We start from the raw sequence: 22,821 nt of genomic DNA, 5'->3' as shown, positions 1-22,821 counted from the left end.
AAAAAAAAAAAAAAAAAAAAACATCATTTTTTACTTACATGGTCACTTTTGGAGTGCCCTCATCAATGGAGGCAAAACGGGTATAATTCCTCTCTGACAGTCAACCAAACAGCAGTTTCTGCTTTCACCACGAGTGTTTATGTATAGAAATTATTGAAATCTCTCTTAGAAACCCACTCCGATAATCTTTTGAGTTATTTTCAAAGCGTTCCCGGTGGTCTTTCCATTACGATCATAACATTTTTTTGTTAAAAATCTAAAAAACTGGTGTCATTTTCTTGAATATAGTTTCTGCAGAGCGCCAGTACTTCATTAGAAATTTGCTTCTAGTTGTGGGTGGGCCTGTTTGCGAAGCCCCGCCCACCCTGCGTATTTTCTGTCAAAAATAAGTTCTTTTCTCAAACTGTATTTTTCGTCTGCTACTGATTCACTGCATTTGGAATAAAGAAATACTCACAAATGCAATTTTAACTTTAATTTTCTTAAAATACGTCCAAGTACATGTTAAAAACACTCTTAATGGAGTGGGTTTTTATAATACAGCTAATCCTGATGACCCAGCACCTTATCGGAATTCATGTCCTGCTCTTGTTTCCGATCATGACTTGACATCCGCTCTATTTATTGACATCAGTATTACATGGTTTCATTTGGGCCAAAGTGTTAATAGGGTGTATATATTAGTTTTTATTTTTATCATGTAATTAACAATCTGACCTTGTACTGAGAGCTCAAAAGTTTATTTTGTTTATTTGTTTGTTTTCTTCGGGCATCTAAGTGAGACAGCCAAGTAAACAGACTGTCATTTGAATGCATCTGAGGATGCTTGGATTTCTCTAATTCCTCGTAGTCCAGAGTGTACATGAGCCAGTGATCGCCTTTACTCACACTTAGCATAGCAGAATCCTGCAGCCAGGATACAAGTCTAGAAGATCCCACATTTGAAAAAGCGTTCCATTGTATATTACCCATCTTTTTTTTTTTTTAGGTTTTTTTCCCTCGCACCAAAAAATCCTTTGACATCATATGCAAACATTTCTATGTAACTTTTTTTTTTTTGCCGCCCTTTTGAGTTTATTTGTTGTAGAAATTTAAAACCTGAAAAATAATGCCTATTCAATCCAGAAACTGTGAATGAGAGAGTGGAGATGTCAACTGTATGTACATTATATGTTTTGATGTAATCAGAAGCACTGGGAATATGTTGTATTTCGCTGTAAAAAATGAAAAAAAAAACAACAAAAACAAATCCATATCTGATATAGCTGTACTTTTGTTGAAAATAAAACCTCTGCAGAAGTGCGTGTCGGGGCGTCAGTGTGTGAGTGGGAGCATTGTGCCGGCTTTCCTGTTGTGTGTGATATCACCTCCTGTTTGTTGCGGCCGTTCCCAACTGCTGACACACTCTCTCCAGGATATCTTGCAGAGGAAGGATCGAGGGCCGTGAGATAAACGGCGTAATCACACGTCACGGGGATAAATCAATGTGTTTCAGGCTCACGCGCTCGTCCGCATTGGACGGCTGGAATCAATAAATAATGAGGAGTTACGCAAAGACATCTCCCACTTGGCCACCATGAAGTGTGTCTGCTCACTGCGCTTCCTGATGTTTTGAAGCACAAAGATGCAAGACTGTTTTTCAGGCAAGATCTAAGGCATCCTGTTGTGAGGCAGCCAGTCTGTGTGTGTACATACGTGTGTGTGTGTTTCCTCAGTTGTGTCTAAACGGAGTGGGGGTCCATTAAATTCCTTTGAAAATCACCTTTGAAAATAGGAGAGAGCAAAAAGCTGATGCAAGGAGATACAAACCGATGAGCCAAACAGCAAACAAGGCAGAGCAGTGGACGGTGCTACACCGGCCTCTACTGGTCAGTGGTGGTGCTACACTTTTCAAATTGGGAAGTTTGAGTTTAAAACAATAAACCCCTCTGGATGATATGTATGAAAACATTTATGTACCATTAATCAATTAGTGTATTTTAATTTTTTTTTATTTGGCGCCCTCATTTATTCATCATCTATCTCTGTTGAGTGTGGGGTATCTGAGGTAGTTTAAGCTTTGTGTCCCCGGGCATTTAACCCATTGACTGTATTTTAAAGCTGAACTGGTTCAATTTTCCTACCAGAAATAAATGAAGTCACTAAATGGTTAAATGTGAATATATCTGCTTGGTCTTAAATCGGGTCAGGGACTTTCTGGAGTCTATCCCTGCTGTTGTCATGGTGGAGTCCTGATGGGACACGTTTCCACCCCAACAACAACAACAATACTCCAAAGGAATACCTTACAATATCCCTTCTAACTACACGTTTGGTTTTTGTTTGGCTTGTGGGAAGAAGGGAACATTAAACCAGAACCTTCTTATTGTTGGATGATGAGGGGATGGTGCCAACCCCAAAACCAGGATTTGAACCCACTTCAATAAATGTCTCGATTCTTAGAAAATGTATGAATATTCTGACTCTGGTTGGTATTTTAAATGGTGAGATGTACTTTTTTTATTGATAATATCCCATACAAAATTAACAATACAACCTTGAACATGTCAAAAAGTAGTGGTGACAATCGTAAATTTTATACAAACTGTTACAGTTGAAGAGGTGAAGTTGTTCTATTGGGACTCTCAAGTGTCTTTTAATGATGGACTGAAGCACACAATCGGTTTTCTTTTTGTGTTTGACTGTGACTCTCGGGTTGTGTAGCTATGTTTAACTTGTGTTTCTTAAGACAGTAGCCATTCAATCAGGCTTTATAAGGTAGATAAACATTATTAATGGATCAACAAACGCTGTTGGAGACTCGAAAACAGTGTATCCATGAGAACGCTCTGTTAACTTTCCTCTCTGATGAGCTCCTGTGGACTTTTTGCAAAACCCTTGAACGTTAACACACTCATACAGAAAGCGGATATAGCCTTTTCTTGGGGCCATCCACATTTAGCTTGGAGCTCATAGTAGCTCTAACTGTCCTCCGTCCAGTTGATCCATCCATGAACATGGTTCACGTTAGGAGATGTGGTGTTTCAAATAGTTCTTCATGGTCATGGGAATGTCCAATCTGTCAATTGCAGGCTCCTTGTTTGCAAGGCAGATGCACCTTCGAATCATCAGTCGAGTCTGCGACATCAGTGTTTTAGGGCAAACTGGGAAAGAAAAATTGAGGGTTAAGATTATATATTTATAGTTAAAGATTTGTGCTGTGTGAACAGATCTTACCTCTTTCCTTGAGCAGCAGAAGCAGAGCTTCATTTTGCTTCGTTGTTTTGTCGATGATGAGTGTAGGTAAGTACACGTCGGCTCCAAAGTCGATGAGAAGCTGAATGTACTCCACCCCACAGCCGTAACGGAGACACACCTCCAGGACCGTCTTTGGCTGCTTGATCCTCGCCAGCATCTTCTCATCCGTGCAGTTGTAGTTGGGGTTGGCTCCGTGGAGGAGGAGGAGCTTAAAGCAGTCCAGGTGTCCGTAAACAGCTGACAGGTAGAGGGGCCCTCTGCAGGTTGTGGCATTGGAGGCCCACTCTGGCACTTTGGGTTTGACGTCCACTTCCGCCCTGAAGCGCAGCAGCTCTCGCAGGATATCCACGTCGCCCTCCCGTGCCGCCGTCAGCAGAGGGGAGCAGTTGTTGTACTGGCTGCCGTTCGGGTCGGCTCCAGCTTTCAGGAGGGAAACCACACAGTCCAGATGTTTGCCGCTGACCGCAGTGAACAGAGGGGTCTGGGCCTTTACATCCAAAACGTCTACCTGGATTCCAAACGATTGGTATGTGTAAAACCTTTCATTCTGCATTCATATATTTGACAAAATACTTTATAAAAATTCAATAATGTAAAAAATTCAGTCAAAAATAGCAAACACTTAGGGAGAAGTAAAAATAAGACTTTACAGTCATGAAACAAGATAAATGAAGTGTCTTACTAAGCTAAAAGCAGCTACATTACAAATCTTTTAACCATTCTTTGTTTTAACCTTGTATACTCAATTCATATGTGCATTTCTGTAAATCCCATCTCATCAAAATGATCCAAACTTTCCTTAAAAACCTATTGTAAAGCCTAACTTGGTTGATGTTTTCTGCCCTGTAGTTCCTCATCATCCCACTAGAGGCAGTAATGGGTTTTTCAGTCATTTCAAAATGGCTGCCTCCATGAAATCAAATAATCTCTAAAAAAAAATTTGCTAATTTTTTAGAACTTTATGTTAAGAAAAGCTCATTATTGTTTTTCATTTTAATGCCTACCTTCTGTATTGAAAAAATATAAAAATGTTTTTAAAAAAATTCAAATTACATTTAAGTCAACGGGTAAAGAAGGTGTTTTTTACCAAAACACTCACATTATTTGTTTGCATCTGAAACAATCGTTGTTTAAAGCAGAAATTACAGATCACCCAACAAATTGTAAGTTATTTAGATCTCACACAAAAAAATGATATTGCAATTTTTTATGTGAATTTCATCAAAGGATTAAAAAAAAAAAAACATCTTAATTAAATAAATAAATTTTCAGTCAATCTGTTGATGCTGTGGGCTTACAGTTTTTTTTTTATTATTATTATTTTTTAAGTTGAAAAATCCTAGGATTTATTATTGTCTGCAACAGTTTTTTGTTTTTCTATTTTTGGGCCTCTAGGCCTCCGTAGGTTGCATCTCTTTGTGTGACTCATAGACTGTAGTCTATGGTGTGACTGCAGCATCCCCTCAGTGCACACAACCTGAGAGAAGGCATTTAACAGACGTGGAGTGACAGTCAGAGAGCATATCATCATTCTTCACCAGCGGCACTCTTTGTTTTTGTTTTGGCAGCCTGTTCGCTCCGAGTTCAAGAGGTCACCTTCTATTCAAAAAGAAAAAAGTAATTTACTGCACTCAGGGTGGAGAGTTTCACCGCCTATTACTTAAAAACCAAAATTTATGATCAATTTTGCGGTTTGTTCTGCACTTGAAAATGCTTTCTAATGGGGAGGAGACCTGCTGTGAATTACAAATGAGCTGACAACGGCTTTCCTGATCTGCACTGATAGCAGCTGCTGATTCACTCAGCAACAGTGATTTGTTAAGAGTTGTCAACTTTTTTTTTTTTTTTGAGATTGTTGATCAGTTCATCACAATGGATGGTTAGAAGAATGGCGTTGATGGAAACCACAAAGGATTCCAATTTTTTCATTAGCATTGATTAAATGGATGGCACGCTTCAATATTTTAATTGAAAATAAAAGCTGATTCTGCAACTAACTTTGTTTTTGTTTGAGCATAACCAGCAGGTAAAGTTTCACAATAAAAGCATGAACCCTGTATCTCACCTCTGCACCGTGCTCCAACAGCAGCTCCAAACACCTCAGGTGTCCCAGAGCGGCAGCGGTGCGCAGGGGGGTTACGGGGACCCCCCACCCACTTGGAGTATTGATGTACCGCCTGTAATTCTCCTGAGAGAGAAGCTCAGACAGCAGAGTCACGTCGTCTGTGCTCACGGCGCTGCTCAGAGCCTGACACTGCTCCTTGTCCTCGTCTTCCTCCTTCGGCTGCAGCAGGGAGAAGATCTTAGAAATGTCCATTAAACTCATGTTGACAGCTGGACCCAGAGCTCCGAGGGAACTCCAGGCTAGTCAGACGCTTTCCATCTGCAACGACAGAGGAACGCTTGAGCTTCAATTGACGATGTCAGATCTCCTGCTGCATCAGGACAAAATGGGATTGATGTGGTAAACACCTACCTCAATGTAAATCCCAAAAGAAGAATCTCAAAACTCCATCACAGGTCACGTGCAGAAAAAGAAGTCCTCCAAGGAGAGTGTGTGACGTCCCTGCAGCCTCCACGATTTGTCAAAGTGGAGTTTGTGTGTGGAAACTGACAATGGGGGTCGGGGTTCTTACTCAGGGAATGTGGGGGGCTAAATTTAGGCCACACGGGGGGCCTGGATAAACTTCCATTCTGGGAGAGTCAAGCCTCAGGTTTATAATTAGAAAGGTGACAGAGCTGACACTCAGTTTGTGATTGGTAAGTTTGACTTTTCCTGCTTAAAAAAAAGTAAATAAACCAACACTTCCAACTACTTCCAGGTTTCATGTTCAATTTTAGCTTATTTAGAGGATTTTTAAAAAATATTTGTTTGTTGTCATGCGACCATCCGACTCCCATTCAAGGAGGAATTTTAGTACGTGTCAGCTGGGTGACTGTCACAAGCTTTAGAGGAGAATCCCGTCATCTGTTCCTCTGCCAAACCCACCCATGTCTTGTAAATGTCCCATGTTTAGAAGAGAGGGGGGTTTACACACCAGATGGCAGACTGTCAGGTTTTTGGCAATGACACATGAGATCTTATTTGTTTTATTTAACTTACTATTTATGTGTGTGTGCACATAGAAGTATGATTCCCTTTAAATAATCCCCTTGATCCTCTTTCCTAAAGAAATATGAACCTTCAAAGAAATTGTTTTTTTAAAACCTCTATTTTTACTGTGATTGATTAACTTAAATGTGGTGGGTTAATCAAAGTTTTATTGAAAGTATTTAATGAGTAAATATGAAGGTGTTTGTGAATTTACAAGGTTAAAACATTATGACACATTTACACCGGTTTAATGAACAGATTTATGAAGAACACATTCCACGTTATTAATCCTTGAAGTTCACCCGCTTGGCCACCAGATGGCGGAAGAGGCACACTGCTGACAGGAAGTGTGACAGTAAACACTTGAAGGAGGAGGGGACACAAACATGTTTTTGTAAACACATTTATTTACCCCACTCTCGTTGTGTTATAGTGTTAATAATTGTATTTTTTTCTCCTTAAATTATAAAAGTTATCAACATTTCACTACTCGAGTGTGAATATCTGTTTTAAATGGAACTATAGCTGAATTTGTGTTGCAGAATTTAAATAAAAGAAGATATTCGAGTCGAAAGGATTTGTGGCGTTCAAAACTAGCCGCCAATTTGTCAGTCTTTCAACAGGGAAGAAAGGAAACAAACTTATGAGGGGCGAAAAAGACGATACCGGAGTGAAAGTGAAACCTGAGCTGCAGCAGAGGCTGAGATTAAAGAGGGAGGCTTACATCTCTCTGATGGAGCAGACTAAAAAAAAAACCCCACAAATCCTCCCTCAATTCGGGAAAAGATCCAAGTGTCCAGACTCAGTCCCTGCCAACTGAAGGTAAAACTCTGGACCAATAAGGCACAGATTTATTCACTTCTCCACCTCATTATGACAGTCTGCAGAGGGAGTGGCTCCACCGAAAAGCCGTGGCTGGCCTTGACAACTTTTATCTGAAAGGGGAAGAAGACACAACTTTATTTGAAACTCTGAAGGACAGACTAAACACAAACTTTTTTCTTAGTGGTCCGTCCCACTAATTATTCGATTCACTCGGTTGGAGGATTTGACACGTTAGGGCAGTTGATGTAAAAATCTCCCTAAAGCCTCCAGATGCCCCTCGCTGGATTTGGGAGGAACTTCTCCGGTGAAGATATGCGGGTCACAGCAACCTGGGGTTGCCTTAGCAACCACTAAGGATCATAGTGTTTCCCTGGCAACAGATGAAATGAGGGGTTACCCTGACAAAAACGCTACTGGAGCTCATTTATCAAAACCTCGCTGTCCTTTTTCAGGAAGATAGCTGCAGACATGACGGCGTGTCACCGTATTAATAGAGTGAAAATTACAATGATGCGGCAGAGGCAAACATATTCCTACCTCTTTACCTCCAAACACAGGATAGGCCCTCCCATTTGTGCAGGTCAAGCAAAGCAATGTATAAGAGCTGGAACAACCGTCGAGGTTTTGTTGAAAAAAAACGACACGTTAGTACAAAACAGCAATTTATTTCTTTTTTTTTTTCTTTGCAGTATTAAACACAACACTATTCAATGCAAAATGAGTGGCCTTTTTGGTCTGTAAACATAAAAACAACATCCTAGTTGTACTCGTCTCAACAACTGAATCCATTACATTTCATATTGGCACAAAAAAATACACAACAGCAGGCATGCACTGCTAAAACAACGAAGTACAAGGAGTTAGCTAAGGCAATGAACAACATTACTGTTTTTGGACAAGTTCCTTTTAGTATTATTGCAATAACACTCGTCATTGAACTACTGTAAGACAATTACGTATGAACACATCCGAAAAAGCACAAACAACATTACCAGCTGCAGACCGAGTCTGAACAATAACTATTTAATAAAAACCGTCCTGAAGCACAGACCTGTTGTTTCAGTCAGTAGATTAAACGCTGGGGTTGATCTCAGATGGAAAAAAGCTGCACCAGGTGCCTTTAAACCCCAAGCGGGAGCAGCCCTCACTCATCTGGCTTCCTCTTGGGCTTCTTTGGGTTGCGAGAGCGGCTCTTGGCCTTGCATAACGGACAGATGGGAGCGTTACGATGAATCTGCTGGTGGCAGGACAGGCAAGCCTGGAGAGGAGAGGAGACGAGTTCAGAGCAGAAAACTTCACTCTTTGCTACTTTGTTCAGATTTCTGTTCCACAAAGCAGAAACAACCGTATCAAACAGCCACAGGTTTGCTTTTCAGTTCTTCACAAACTTCTGTATTTTTTTATTATTAGCTTGTTTTCATTTCTGCGTTTTTGTGAAACAGCAGGGCAGCATGTATGCAGCAGCGACAAGACATGAATGATTTATTTTTATCCCCATGCTGCTGACAATAAAAAAGCTCACAAACACACCAATGCCCCCGACTAAAATTATTTAAAAGCCTAAAAATATCGTAGCTGGATGAGCAGGGTAGGAACAGACCTAAACTTGTTTCTGCTTCCGTGTCCGTTTGGTGAGCGACATTCCAGCAGATTACAATCTGGATATCTAAGATCTTAAAATGAAGTTGTGAGAAGCTGAAGAGGATGGTAAATTCACCTCAACCAAGCTGATTTTGGTCTTCTCTTGGTATGGATTCACCAAACAATGAGAGTTTCTGTGTGGATCTTTTGCATGGCACGCCGCTGGAGATGCATTTAAGATTTCCCCAATCCACCGAGGGGAGGGGAAGGTTGGGGCGGCTGGTTCATTGTCCGGAGTTGTTGAGGCGTTTCAACAAATTCAGCCACTGCTGGGGATTTCATTTTTTTCTACTTTGTTTCTTAAACTGCAACGAGTTTCCTCAACCGATTTTTAATCTTTGAAAAAAAGATAAGAACAAATTCAAACGTGAAACTGCCTGAAAACACGTCAAAACCTGTATGAACTGAGCTCACGACTAACAGGAAGAGCCACAATCTGCAAGTACTGGCAAACTTGGCCCAGTTTTTATAACACAAAATCCAAATTCTTGGCAGAAGCAGTCGCTCAGCTGACTCCTATTTTAGCTATTATATTCTTGATTTGACTAAAACCTGACATGGAATTTTTAGGTCACCCCCCCCCCCTCTTCTGTCTTAACTGGCCTTTCTCTGGAAACAAGCGTGTGATTCATCCGCCGTGTCTATTTTCAGCCGGATGGTGGGATACCTTCATCGGAGGAGGCTGCTGTCTGAAGGTGGCCGTCTGTCGGGCGTCCTGCTTCCTGGACACTTGCAGCTGCTGAGCTGCTGCGGCGGCGGCAGCCAGGGATTCTGGGATGGCAGGCTCGTGCGGCTCCTTCTGCCACTCTGCTTTCTGCTTCTCAAAGTAACTGCAGACGAGACAACGAGAGGTGAGACAACAAAGGGGTTTCCTTTTGGATGCAGGACTTTTGCACTGAAGTCATTGCAGAGCTGTTTGTCAGTGTGTAAATGTGTGTGGGCAGAAGAGGGCTGAGAAAAAAATTTGGCCTTGGACTTTATGCCTGACTGGCTCATTTTCAAAAAAAATAATGGGGGGGGGATATCCAGTTTCATTATACTCTGGTTTCTCTTAAAAGAAAAAGGATCTTGATGTAGTGTTACGTCTAAACCTGAAGCTTTACCATACACACGTATATGGATTTCTTTAAAAAACAGGCAAATATATCAATAGTTTTGCTTGTGGAGAGGTGTAGAGAGCTCCTTTCTGTGCAGATGTATCACTTTATCAAATGTAGCCCACAGGTGTGATTTAATTTTCTCCAAAACTGCTTCATCACAGCCTGTATTACAATTACACAAGGCCCTATTGTTGTTAAGCACAATTACTCCAAAAAATATGTAAATGATAGTGTTAACATCTCCCTTTACTGCATTATAAATCTCTCACTATCTCTGATGAGTTCTGTCAACTAAGAAAAACAGCAGTGGAACATGAGCTGCAGCTTTGAAAGTATCTGGTATACTCATGCTTGGGGAACATGGAGGAGCGTACCGGGAAGCAGGCAAGGAGAGATGACTGCCACCTGGCCAGCAACATTATCGCCTGAGGATCCACACAAAATAACAGCAATGTAGAGGTCAGAGCAGCTCTGGGTCACCCCGCTTCCTACAATTAAGCCCTTTATTTTTGAAAGGAAATGACTCAAAAACAGGGAAAATGAAAACAATTTGCTGGGTAATTCTAATTGCAGCCAAAGCAGCCTTTTCGGTTTTTATTTTCCTTAATGGCAAACCTTTCCCGTCTCTTGAAGAGGAGAACATTGTTGATTAGGAATAAAGCTGCCCTCCTATGCAAGTCCAGAAGTGGCAGCTCCTTGATTAGCAGAGTGAACATGTTAAAATAAACAGACAACACTTTCTAGGGATGTGTGAGGATGACAAACTGAGGAAGGCTTCACATCTGTATTCTAGGGACCATCAGCTGTGATTTACTTGAGGAAATTGTGCAATCATTTTGCTGAAGCCTACATCCTCTGTCACTGGAATTCAGCTTGTCAGATCCCAGTGATGGACCTCTAGTTTAGTGAAATAAGATTACTTGTCATCTGCATTTTTGTTTTTTTTTTGGAGCTAAAGAGCCTAGAGAAAGGGATGGAAAGCTTTTTTGGCATAAATTCTTAAAAGTAAAACCTGATATTACTCAGAAACTACATTTTTATTATCAGTTTACAGTCAAAAGTAATTGAAGCCAAGTCAGTTCAGCATGTGGCCACTAGGTGTCTGTTTTATCCAACCTAATCGGTCTGGATTTCTCTTAGATTAAATCAATAAGACCTCCACTGGGGACTCAGTTCTTTTAGATTTTAATTTCTATTTTAAATTGAGATAAAATAGTGAACAAATGGTGGCCAAGTCCTTGGATATTTACTTGTGTAATACAACATATTTTCCATTTAAAAACTCGACTCAAGAGAGCTCAAGCTCAGTTTTTTTTTTTTTTTTTTTTTTAAGTTGAGTGGAGGTTGTAAGTTATCCAACAAAAGCTCTCGCAAAAAGCTCTGGTTGTCTCTGTCAGTAATACTGGCATTGCTGAACATCGCTGTAAATCCCTCTCGTCTATCCGCTGAATATCTGTGGTTCTGACTGTTAAAAAAGTTGCCGATTTTCTATCTAAAATACAAAATCCCACTTGAAATGACTCAGAAAGAATTCCGTTTCTTGTCATTGTCTCTCCTTCTAGAAACGATCAATAGGATAGTCTTTTTGCAACTGACTGTATATGAAAACTGGACTGAGCTAGTGTGACGTCACCCATGGAAAATGGCTAACTCCAACAAAATGAAGTCAATTCAGTCAACATTTTTTCGCAATATGGACGTCGCCATGTTGGAACCAGAAATACTCAGTAAGCAGCTATTGGTTCAAATTGTCTTAGTGAACGTTTCTATGAAAACCACTCTCAATCAGCATTTAAATTTCATTGTACATGTGACACTGACTAATAAATCTACTCTATTCTATTCTAGGACTGCACTTGTTCGAAGTCCACACACCACTTCAAAGCCGGCTTGGGAGAATCTGTCAATCAAACGTTTCCATTGTTGGATATGGCCGCCAGGAGGCCCCACCTACTTTAGTTGAGGCATCTGACTGGCCAATTTCTAACTTGATTAACAAAAATTTTAAAATAAATAGGATTAGCATGTTAAGAAAGATAGCAGAGAAAGAGTGTTTTTTCTGACAAACAGAATGAATTAGTAATATCTGTTCATTTTTCAATAGAAGTCTATAGGATTTTGGCTTCTTGGAGCCAGCGGGTACTTCCGACTTGAAAGCATTGACTGTATATAGAGAACTGGACAGAGCACATGAGACGTCACCCATAGAAAATGACTTACTTCCAGTTCCAACGAAATTAAGTCAATTAAGTCGCCATTTTTCACTGTATGTCCGTTGCTATGTTAGAAACAGACTTCCTCAGTGAGCCGTGGTAGGTCTGTATCAGTCTACATTTCTATGGCAACCATTATCTCTAATCAGTAGAGAGTTCAACGCGAGACCACCTACTTTTATTTAAGCATCTAATCAGTTTATAACTTGTGCTATAGCAAAAACATCATAAAAAATGTGGATTAGCAAGAACATGTTACAAAGATGTAGCAAAGCAAGAATGTGTTTTCTGACAAATATAAAGACTGAGTAAAAGCTACTTCTCAGTGAGGTCTATGGGATTTTAGTTTGTTGGAGCCAGCGTATCCATCCTGTTTGGAATGCGGGGAGGTTATTCAGTTCAGGTCTAATATACAGTCAATGTTTTTTGGGCGTGTTCCAACTGCTGTCAATCTCTACGCCTCGTCTATTTGTTTTTTAGTTTAACAATCTCATAACTGAGCTCTATAAAAATAAATGTATGAACAAATGGGACAATAAAACTTACAAACTAAACACTGAGTGGGTTTATGTTTCAGGTTACAAAGCCAACAGTAGTTTGATCTCAAATCAAACGCATCGCAAAGCGAGTGGCCAATTTTGAGCCCTTTAATCTGACTGCTGTCCTCGACTAATTTACAAACCAAAGTGGGACCAACTGATCTGCTCTTTCACCATCAGACTTTTTGACATTGACCTTTAACTACGCACGTTTGTTTTGCAGTAAAAATGGAACCACGCTAAGCTGCGCGGGACAGTTTTACGATTAACCACTAAAATATGACAAATGCTCCTTGGTTAGTGCAATGATTATAAAAAAGGTATTTGCACCTCTTCAACATACAACATGAACTGCCTCACAACTGCCCCATGTCATATTTCAAAGGGATACATTCGCCCTTGGTGTCTGCACAAAAAAAAAACTTGCACCGTGGGGAGGAAAGGGCAGGGATCTATCATTTGCACTTGACATTTGAGCAATATGATCTTGACATGTGATGCAATACATTTCTATTAGTCAGAAATTCCCGGTCCCTATGGCTCGCAGTGGTCATTTCATTTAACAGCTTTCTTTGTAAGACCCTGGTCTCCCTGAGCACACAGTTAATAAAACATCTCTCTATTGCAATCTCTACTACTTTGCTATATTACTTTACTCACACCAAGTATAGTTTTTCTGGATTGTTTGAGAGTTATATTAACATCGCTGAATCATTTTAACTCATTTTGGCTTTAAACTTTGACGTTCCCGGCTTTAGTCATCAAGCAAAAATATTATTTTAGTTCCCAACTGTTTGCATTCAACTAATTTCAGAGGAAAAATTTTTTAATTGCGTGACAAATCTATTTTTTCTGATTTGGAATTTGTCCTAAACCTTTCCTGCCAAACAAATGAGTCACGCATTTTGACATTCTATGCTTGTATCATTCCAAGAGAGTAATGCAGAAACAGATGCTGATATCAGGGGCCATAAATCAGCAAGTAACATATTTATAGGGTTGAGATGCAGTGTTAATTCAACAAGCGCTTGGCCAAAGTTCGTTAAATGATAAAAAAAATATTTCTATAGTCTTTTGATAAGGTAAGAACAAAGCCAAAGATAGATTTTTCACTGTGGTTGGTCTGTGCCAGAAAGATAAACCAAAAAAACATCAATTTTATAGAACTTGATGGGAAAAAAGACTAGTTTCAATACTCTAAATTTCGGTAAGGAAAAGAGTGCAAATACGAATTTTAGCCAAATATAAAGAAATCTAAAAATACATAGAATTCAAGTCACAACGCCACTGTCACCATACTTTGTGAGAAAAGAAAAAGGGTTAGTGTTTTGATGGCATAGGTTGTAAAAATGAAAAACACAACAAAAAGCAGCCAGGGGAAAACGGAAAGACAGGACATCAAAAAGTGATAAAATTCGACCAAAGTTTAAGATCCCTTTAGGTCTAACAAAATCCAAAACTTCGCAAAGTGCCGTCATTTCAACTCCAAAGTGTTGAACAAGGAGAGAAGTAACTCATCAAATTAGAAAAGTGAATGCACTCTGACTTTCACTGTATGTAGATCTCGCTGATTATGTCTTGGTGCAACAAGTAGTTAAAGTCCCCCCGTTGAAAATCAGATTTTTTGAGTTTTAACATGTATTTTAAAAACCACGCCCCCAGCCACATCCCCTCAGAGGTGATTTTGGAAGCAAAGGCTTCAGATCAACATAAAAAATGTATTTTTAAGACATTTACATTGTGGGATTTTGGTTAAAAACTTCATATTCAAAACACTACAGGGAACGTTTTTTTGTAATTTAAAAAAATTGTCACAGGGGGACTTTAAGAACATAAATTAGCTATGTAACTTTGTTGCTTTGTTAGCTAACATAGCAAGTCAGTTTTCAATCTCCTAATATTGTATTCTTTTTCTAGTAGCTATTAATAAATAAATGTATACTAAGACTGTATAAGAAGCTGTATTTTGAATAGGTAAACCTCTATTGTACAAAATACCATAAAAATTGACGGTCTCTTGCCAACTCACGGAGTCTTAGAATGAAGAAGTGTCCATAACTTATAACCCATAGAGAATAAAGTAAACACAAACAAAGGCTTAAAAATAGATAGTTCCTTCAAATTCAATAGTAAACAAAAATATATTAAGTGACATGTTTCACATAAGCTACATCTGCCAATAATGTTTTGGGTTTTCAGATTGAAAGAAGAAACTACTTGAATGCAGATCTCGACAACTGATTGGCATATTGCAGAGCTGATCTAAAAACATAGACCAAATGTTTGAAAATAAATTAGTTCTACCTGAAAGTAAAAATGATTAATTTTGTATTTAAAAAATCTACAGATAACCTGAATGCTTAACCGAGAAACGCAATATTGAGTCATTTTATCAAACCAAGAGGGTTTTTGTAAACAAAAGACGTCATAATTTGGCTTTTAATAAATGTAAAACAATTCACAAGTGTTAACTCTTTCATGAATTTCATTTGTATGTGTTAAAAGTGTTTTTTGAACTTTTGGCAACAGAATAACACTAGTAAAACACAAGTAATTTTTTTACCAAAAATGTAATTCTTTTGATATGACATTATGACAGATATCTAATAGTGACAGATGCAGGTGCTTAAGGCTAAATGTCACTGAAATTACAATATTCAAAACTTAAAGGCAAGCAGTATATAAAAATTTGTCATCTACTAGGGCAATTGAACATTCTAACCAAACTGTTTTGGTCATTAATAAAAAGTTTGTGGGTGTGTTAGGGTTGCCAACATGGATGCACGCAATCAAAAAAATAATAACACTTCGCGAAGTAACCGTCTTTCGCTGCGCAACAATACAGAACATTTGGGGTATGTGACCGGAACTTACTTTTTAGGAGTGCATCCACACCCAGCAGCCAATCAGAATTGAGTATTCACCCGGATCATGGTATAAGTTCATTTAAAGTACAGAAAAAACATGTTTGTTTTCTTTTGGCTGTGTGTTAACATCTTTGTTTTTTTGGAGTCATACTGCAGACATAAAAGTCTTTACAGTTCTGCTTATCTTACCGCTGATGTGTTTTGTGCTCACAAGTAACACTTCTGGGATATCTGAGTTAACAATTTACAAATATGAAAATTTCTGATAATAAAAATGAAGAAAAACTTTTCCTGTTTTTTTTTTTTCAAAGCTGCATATTGATATAAAAAGTTTCCTTAGTAAAACACTGATTAATCACAACCCAAACGTGTGATTAATCTGATTTATTTTTAATCTATTGACAGCACTAGTGTGTGTATATACTGACTCCAGAGAGAGCTTTTCCTCCTCTTCATTCAGGTTGGGGAGTCTGTGTAGTCCTAAAGTCATCCTAAGGGCGTCCACGTGCTCCTTCAATGGTTTGTACTCGTCATGAAGACGGCGAGTCGTTTCTAACAACTTGTTCAGGTCGTTCTCTGACTGCTTGATGGTGCTCTCCATCTGAAAGCAAAACAGACATAGAATTTTTTTCTGGAAACGTTTTTGTTTAAGTTCTTTATCTCTAGAACAAACATAAATCAAAGAAAAAAAAAGGTTTCTTCAAACTCCATTTACAGTAACACCTGGTTAATAACTAACCATAAATAGTTAAAGATTGAAAAAATAAATAAATAAAGCACATGTGCAAATAAAAACTTAAAACTAAGTTATGAAAAGTTCCAGGAACTGAACTGTCTTTTTGTATAAATCCATGTGTCAGTAGTTCTTCATCACATATTTTTAAGGATATTTGGAAAATAGTTTAACTCAGACAAGAAGAATTACAGAAAGTGCAGAATTGTTGCTTTTCATTATTGTTTTGGTTGTTTTATTCCTTCTCCTTCTTGGTTTGTATCTTTTTAAAATGAAACAAAAAAAAAGAACTAAAACTAATAGTTTGTGCTAATTTTAAAAAAAACTATCCCACACCTGCACTTAGGTCAGCTACGATTCCTGTAAAGGTTCTAGTCAACAAGAACCTAATGGAAGTCCTCTTATTATAGTCAAAATGTGCTTCAATGTTACAGATTTAAGTATAGTTTGTAGCTGAATCAACTACAGACTGTTCTTTGAGAGTTGTAGCAACTCACCACATTTATATCAGCATGAATGAGGCGCAGCTCCTCCACATGAGCCATCTTCTCTTGTAGAAGGAGATCCATTTCTTGTTTGTACTCCTTCAGATGCTTCTCCTCCGACTCCAGAGCCTCAAACTCCATCTTCAAACGGGACTTGATCTTCTGCATCTGGATCGTCTTATTTCTTTAGTAAAGTGGTGGAGACAATAGACAACAGCTGTACTGGTGTTGTTTTCGTCACTTGCCACAATGAAATGTGTCAAAAAGACATATATTGCACCCAAAACCACTTGTATGCACAGTCATTTATCACACGCAGTTATAATTTGTAAACAAATAATTTGTAATAAATTTCTTGGATTATGTATTTATTATAAGTACTTAAGAATCAATCGTTTTGCAGAAAAAAAAAACACATTTGATTAAGTGCAGACAGCTTTTCAACTTGGCTTAATAAGCTAATACCAGCTTAACAGCTAGCTCCAGCAGCAGCCCACATCTGGCATTTGTTGTCGCACATCTGGATTGTTGATGCATCATCCAAATATGCGTTTAAATTACACCTTGTGTGTATTCATCCCACGAGCCCGCCAACCCAGTCCCTCATAGAGACGTTTGTGTGAAACGAAAGCAGCAGAAGCATTTAATTACTAGCAGGAAGAAGGCTAATATTAGCAAGGTCGGTAACAAAAGCGAAGCCAGAGGACTTCTTCTTGACTGATAGCTAACGCTAGCTAAACTATCCTTCATTAGCGAGCAAGTAGCTGAGATTTACCGTATTTCCAAGATGTTCTCCAATTTACACATTATTTCTTGTTCGTCCGCCATGGTTTAAGCAGTCTTGTCGTCAAACTGGGCAGCGCTACTCCCCCACAAGGCCCCGGTGGTCTACAAACTGAAGGGGGAGAGGAAAAAAAAGAAACAATAGCAAGCAAGAGCGCGCCTACGAGCGCGCGCCCTTAAAGTGAAACCGTGGCAACATGGAGCACGTGAAAGAATGAGGCCACACATCAAAGGTGATGAAAAGTTTGTGAATAATATTTTTACTTTTTTTTATTATTGTTTAAAGATTTCGATATCTTATTTTCAAACACAAAATAAAAGTGTTAGATGATTTTCATAATTAAAAATGGTTAAGTTTTTTTTTTTTTTTTAAATAATGGGTAGAAGAGAATCGTTTTAATCCCACACTCAACGCATTTGCATAATTAGTCTAATTAGCATTCAACCAAAAATAGGAAATAATACGTTTTTTCCCTTTACTTCAGGTTATTAAGCCTTGATTCCAAGACTATTATGAAGATTAATAATAATAATTTGTTTTATTGTGACATTCTTTAGGATTATAAATCACAAAATGTCATGGCTTATTTTTAGATGTTTACAAAAATATATTTTTTGAGGGAATTAAAAAAAAAAAGGAATTTTAAAATAAAAATAAAACAAAAAAAATTATTATTGATGTTTGGACTTTACCAATCCAAGCAATGGGTTGTATTTACATATTGGTTGTTGTTTCTCACTGCTAAAAACTATCAATTTTTTTGTAAGGATGTTTTGTTTGCTGTTTTTCTGTGACTTTTCTTGTTTTTCAATGCATTTAAACTTGTTAAAAGAACAATAAAGGTTAATTTCCAATCTTTTGCATTTTTTGTGATCATCTTTGGTTGTTTCTAAGTTCTGTTGTGAGCATGGACTGTATATAAAAATAATATTGTTATTAATTAATATATTATTTTTACAGTCAATGGTTGTGAGTCGTCCCGCTGTCACAGTCACACTAGTGTCATGCTAACTATTCACAGCTGTTTTCATTTCTGCTAATTGTCCTCAGCACATTAGTGCTTGGTTTTCAGGGCAACTTCTTTTTTTGCCCTTTTATGTCAGGTTAATTTATTGAAAGATTCATTTTCATGTTTCATCCATGTTTCGTCCTTTAGTTCCTGACAATCTTTTTGTGATGCCTCTGTATTGTGACAGTGAACACAACATACAGAAATAGGAGTGAAAATGTCTGTTGTTTGCTGTAAGCCTTATTCAAATAAAGTAATTAAATTAAGTAAAAAGCTAAACTAAAATATGCTAAAGATTATTTAGGATTATTTCTTTCAAAATATATTGAAAATGAGCAAGCTTATAGGGATTTTTGGCTCAAAAAATTATTAGAGGCCTATTTCCTGTGTAGAAAATTACTCTATGAATAATGTTGAATGATGGTCACCAAGTCAAAGCTAATGTACTCTACTCAACGAGTTAAATTTATCTGTTCATCTGATCAGTTGACAAAAGATGAGATTTCCTCAATTCTGTGTGTATTTGATTTATTCGTCCCAAACCTGTTCAGCTTAATCTCCTTGCAGCCATAATTCACCTGGTATAAATATGGCTGTGCCTCATGTTTCCCCCCCGGAGCATTACTTACATTGTGAAAATAGGAAACATGGTGTCAGAACTGAGTCGACAGAGTTCAAAATGTCATCCGCAGCAAAGGGTATCTCGTTAACACATTGCGGCCATCGGATCAATTGCACTCAAAGCATGATCAGACGTGGAAAATGTTGAATGAAACGCAATTTTTATTTAGTTGAACTTGAAAGTGGGAATCGCGCAACTTTGGAAGAGCCCCTGCAGATTTTCATGGTCAACGGAAAGCAAGGCATTTCTCCTTGATCCTTGGGTCATGAAAAGCTCTGAGGTATTCTCGGATTCATCGTCTACCTTCTTGACTAGGGAGGAGCCGCTTTAATGTGGTTGTTCATCTATTCGTCTCCTTACTTGAACCTCCTGTTGCTGCTGTAAATCTGTGACTTGGACTTCATAGTAAATACTTTTTATTCTTTTCATTTATCCTCCACCATGATTTACTGGTGGCTCAGTCTTTGGCGTTCACCTCCTGTCATATGTAAAGACTTCTCAGCTTATCCTTAAAGACCTCTTGAAGACAATCTTCTTTTGAAGAGAGTTCAGTTAAGCAGAGTCTTGTATTTCTGTCTTTTTTTATAAAAGGTTGTCGTCCATTATCGTGTTTCTTTTCCATCAAGCAAAATTTGATTATATGAAAACATTAATGGAGTGGTCACTTGTATTCATGTTTGTACACAATCTGTTTTGTTCTGACAAAGGACAGGAAGGTTGTATCCAACGCTCCGGTGGAGACTCTCAGTCTCACTCTGAACTCAAGATAAAAGTCTCTATTTGCTTATTTTAACAAAATACCTTCTGTGTTTTTTCCTCTCAGTATTGTTGCCATGTTTTTCAGTCTCACAATGCTGCATCATAAGCAGTGTTCTGCTAAAGAGCTGAGGCACACCCATGTTTGTTGCAAAAAAGCTGTTGTTCAAAACCATTTTCACTCAAACAATCCTCTTGCACAGACACCCTGAAATATAACAAATTTAAACTTTTGTGAAATTGAATTAACACAACATATGTGCCTAAAACGCATTCTTAACTTTTACCACAAAATGTTAACGTTTTTTTCTGCTTTACATCTATGATTATAAGAATTTTTCCAAATTTAACGCAGACTTCACAAAGACATTGGCCCATCAATTCTTAATTGGATATCTACTTACAGGACAAATTCAGATGCAAGCACATTTTACAGATGACGCTCAGTCATGCATCTTCCTTTAAGCGGGGCATTCCTGTCCCACCCTGCTCAGGATGTAAGCTGTCTTTAAACTAAATATATCCAACTCCTAAAGCAAAAACAACAAGACTGAAAGATGGTTCTTGAAACAGCCGCAAGATATCTAATCTTTCATCCTCTTATGTCCTATCTCCTAGTCAACAGTTTTTGCTCTCTTTTTTTTAGTTATTTGCCATTGTACATGTTTAAAATACAAATTAAAATCAAATGCATCAGAATTTTATTTCGGCAACTTCTGGGACAGGTAAATGACTTACAAGAAAAACAATGACTTAAAAGGAAGAAAAAAAAAAGATTAATTAAAAACACAACTAAGTAGATTATCCATTCATGCCAGAGCCTAACTTGACTTCTTTTGGGTGGAGGCGGAGTATAACTTTGGACAGGTCACCAGCCTGTTGCAAGGCCACACAATCACACACACATACACACCTAGGGTAAATTTAGAGTAATAAACTAACTCTGAAGCATGCTATGGATTGTAGGGGGAAGCCGGAGAAGTTCCAAGCATCCAAACTCTACAGCAATTGGTCCCATGCAGGGATTTGAACCGAGACCTTTGTGCTGTGAGGCAAGAGTGCTATAACCACTGGGCCACCATGCTCTGTTAGATTATCAAATAAGAAATATAATAGTGAATTGCAAAAGGATTGGCATGTTGTAAATCAGTACCAGAACTTTAACATTATTGCACAGTGTCCCAACAGATTGACAACAGTTTTGGCGCATAATGACTTGTAAGGCAGGGGAGCTATTAAGGAAATGTGTTGTGTGTGTGTGAATGCTTTCAGGCCTGCAGTGTGTGAGGTTGTGGAGTGAGTCCACACACTGGATCAGTTCATGGGTCGGGTGGTGTCTGTCCCTGAGGATCTTCACTGCTTTTCTCCTGCTTTGCTGTTAGTAAATGGTCTCAGATTATGGTCGCTGATTGTTTCTGCCTCGTTAATGACTCCTTACAACATCATCTTCTCCTTCACGGAGGTGTTCCCAAACCAAGCTGCTATTCTGCTGGTGAGGATATTTTCAACAAGCCCCCTGCAGGCTTGAGAGAGGATCTGGTGCTTGAGCTCGGCTGTCTTCAGGAGCCTGATGAAGTACCGCCTCGGTTTGGTTTTTTTCCAATGTGGCGAGCTTTTTTTTTTCTTAAACTCAGACTGTCTATGATCTGCAGACCCAGGAACCAGTGAAAGTTGATCTGCTTTACCGCAGTCCTATTGTTGTTAAGCGGAAAATGTGGCAGAAATCTCCTTCTGTAGTCCACAATTATTTTTTTTTTTTTTTTTTTGCTCTTTCTGCGTTGAGGACAAGGTCATTGTCCTCGCCATAGATGGGGATTTTATGTACCGTCTCGATATCCGGACTCTTCCCTTCCTCTGATGAAACCAAGGTCAGTTGTGTCGTCTGCATACTTAATGATGATCCTATCATCAGGAGAAATACAGTCATGTGTATATAATGAGAAGAGACTTCTTGTATTCATTTCAATATGTGGTTTCCCTCCCTAATATTTCGGATGGTTTTCGAGAGAGGATACTTTTCAGAACCAGAATCATCTTTACTGACCAAGAATGAATAAACACACAAGGAAATTTGATATTGGTAACTTATACCCTCAAGGACAAACCATACAAAGACAAAGCCCTAATAGGTCCAAAAAATAAAAATAGGAAGAAATAAAGGCATATATTTGTGCTCAAAGTTTACATACCCCTATAGAAATTGTGACGTCTTGGTCATTTTTTTATTGAATATGAATGATGACAAAAAAAAAGTTTTCCCTTTTTAAATCCTGATAACATAAACTTCCCAAATGACCCTTTTTGAAAGTTTACATACTCCGATGACTTTGTTCTGAAAACATGCACACAGGCTGATACAAAAGGGTTTAAATGGAAGCTAAAGATAACCATCCTCACCTGTGACTCGGGGTTCTGTTGAAACCAAACCAGGACTCTGAAAAACTGTGGTGTGGATGTTTCAAGATGTACCTGAAGAACCTAAAGAACAAAGGCTGCATCAAGTCACCAGAAGAAAGATTTTTTTGTTCAAATGCCATAAGATAGCTAGCTTACAATACGTCAAGCAGCATAAAGATAAATCTCCAAACTTTTGGACCAAAGTAATTTGGAGTGATGAGACCAAGATATAACTTTTTTGCCACAACCATAAACACCACATTTGGAGAGGAGGCTACAAGGTCTATGATTAAGATAACACTTTTCCTACTGTGAAACACTGACAGAAAACTTGGTCAAAATTGATGGCAACTTGAATGAAGGACGTTATCAGAAGATGCGGAAACTTGCACTCTTTAGCGTGGAGATTGAGCATGGGACCCGCTCAGATATTTCACCATGACAACCATCCAAAACACTAGTCCACCTGTCATTGGTTCCAACAGAATAAGGTGACAGTTCTGGAGTGGTCCGACCTTA

At 38.4% G+C, this 22,821-nt stretch overlaps 2 protein-coding genes across 3 annotated transcripts; both read right to left on the bottom strand.

The window, feature by feature from the left end:
* Nucleotides 1-1,853: 1,853 nt before the first annotated feature.
* Nucleotides 1,854-7,731, bottom strand: asb12b (ankyrin repeat and SOCS box-containing 12b). Of its 2 annotated transcripts, XM_036214026.1 has the most exons (5): nucleotides 7,694-7,731; nucleotides 5,714-7,526; nucleotides 5,303-5,620; nucleotides 3,217-3,745; nucleotides 1,854-3,143 (listed from the first exon to the last, which is right to left on the bottom strand). In XM_036214026.1, the coding sequence occupies exons 3-5, from the start codon at nucleotides 5,561-5,563 to the stop codon at nucleotides 3,007-3,009; spliced, it is 927 nt and encodes a 308-aa protein (XP_036069919.1). In that variant the 5' UTR covers nucleotides 5,564-5,620; nucleotides 5,714-7,526; nucleotides 7,694-7,731; the 3' UTR covers nucleotides 1,854-3,006. The 2 variants fall into 2 exon arrangements, with proteins under 2 accessions (XP_036069919.1, XP_024139253.1); XM_024283485.2 differs by lacking the exon at nucleotides 7,694-7,731 and having other exon boundaries at nucleotides 5,714-7,675.
* A 74-nt stretch (nucleotides 7,732-7,805) lies between these two features.
* Nucleotides 7,806-17,977, bottom strand: zc4h2 (zinc finger, C4H2 domain containing). The gene is made up of 5 exons (XM_024283486.2): nucleotides 17,510-17,977; nucleotides 16,747-16,918; nucleotides 15,945-16,117; nucleotides 9,465-9,627; nucleotides 7,806-8,414 (listed from the first exon to the last, which is right to left on the bottom strand). Exons 1-5 carry the CDS (start codon nucleotides 17,560-17,562, stop codon nucleotides 8,301-8,303), a joined length of 675 nt encoding a protein of 224 aa, XP_024139254.1. The 5' UTR covers nucleotides 17,563-17,977; the 3' UTR covers nucleotides 7,806-8,300.
* Between the last annotated feature and the right edge of the window lie 4,844 nt (nucleotides 17,978-22,821).

Source organism: Oryzias melastigma, linkage group LG10 (genome assembly GCF_002922805.2).
Source record: "Oryzias melastigma strain HK-1 linkage group LG10, ASM292280v2, whole genome shotgun sequence".
Taxonomy (NCBI): Eukaryota; Metazoa; Chordata; class Actinopteri; order Beloniformes; family Adrianichthyidae; genus Oryzias; species Oryzias melastigma.
This window is presented reverse-complemented; position numbering and strand designations above follow the sequence as displayed.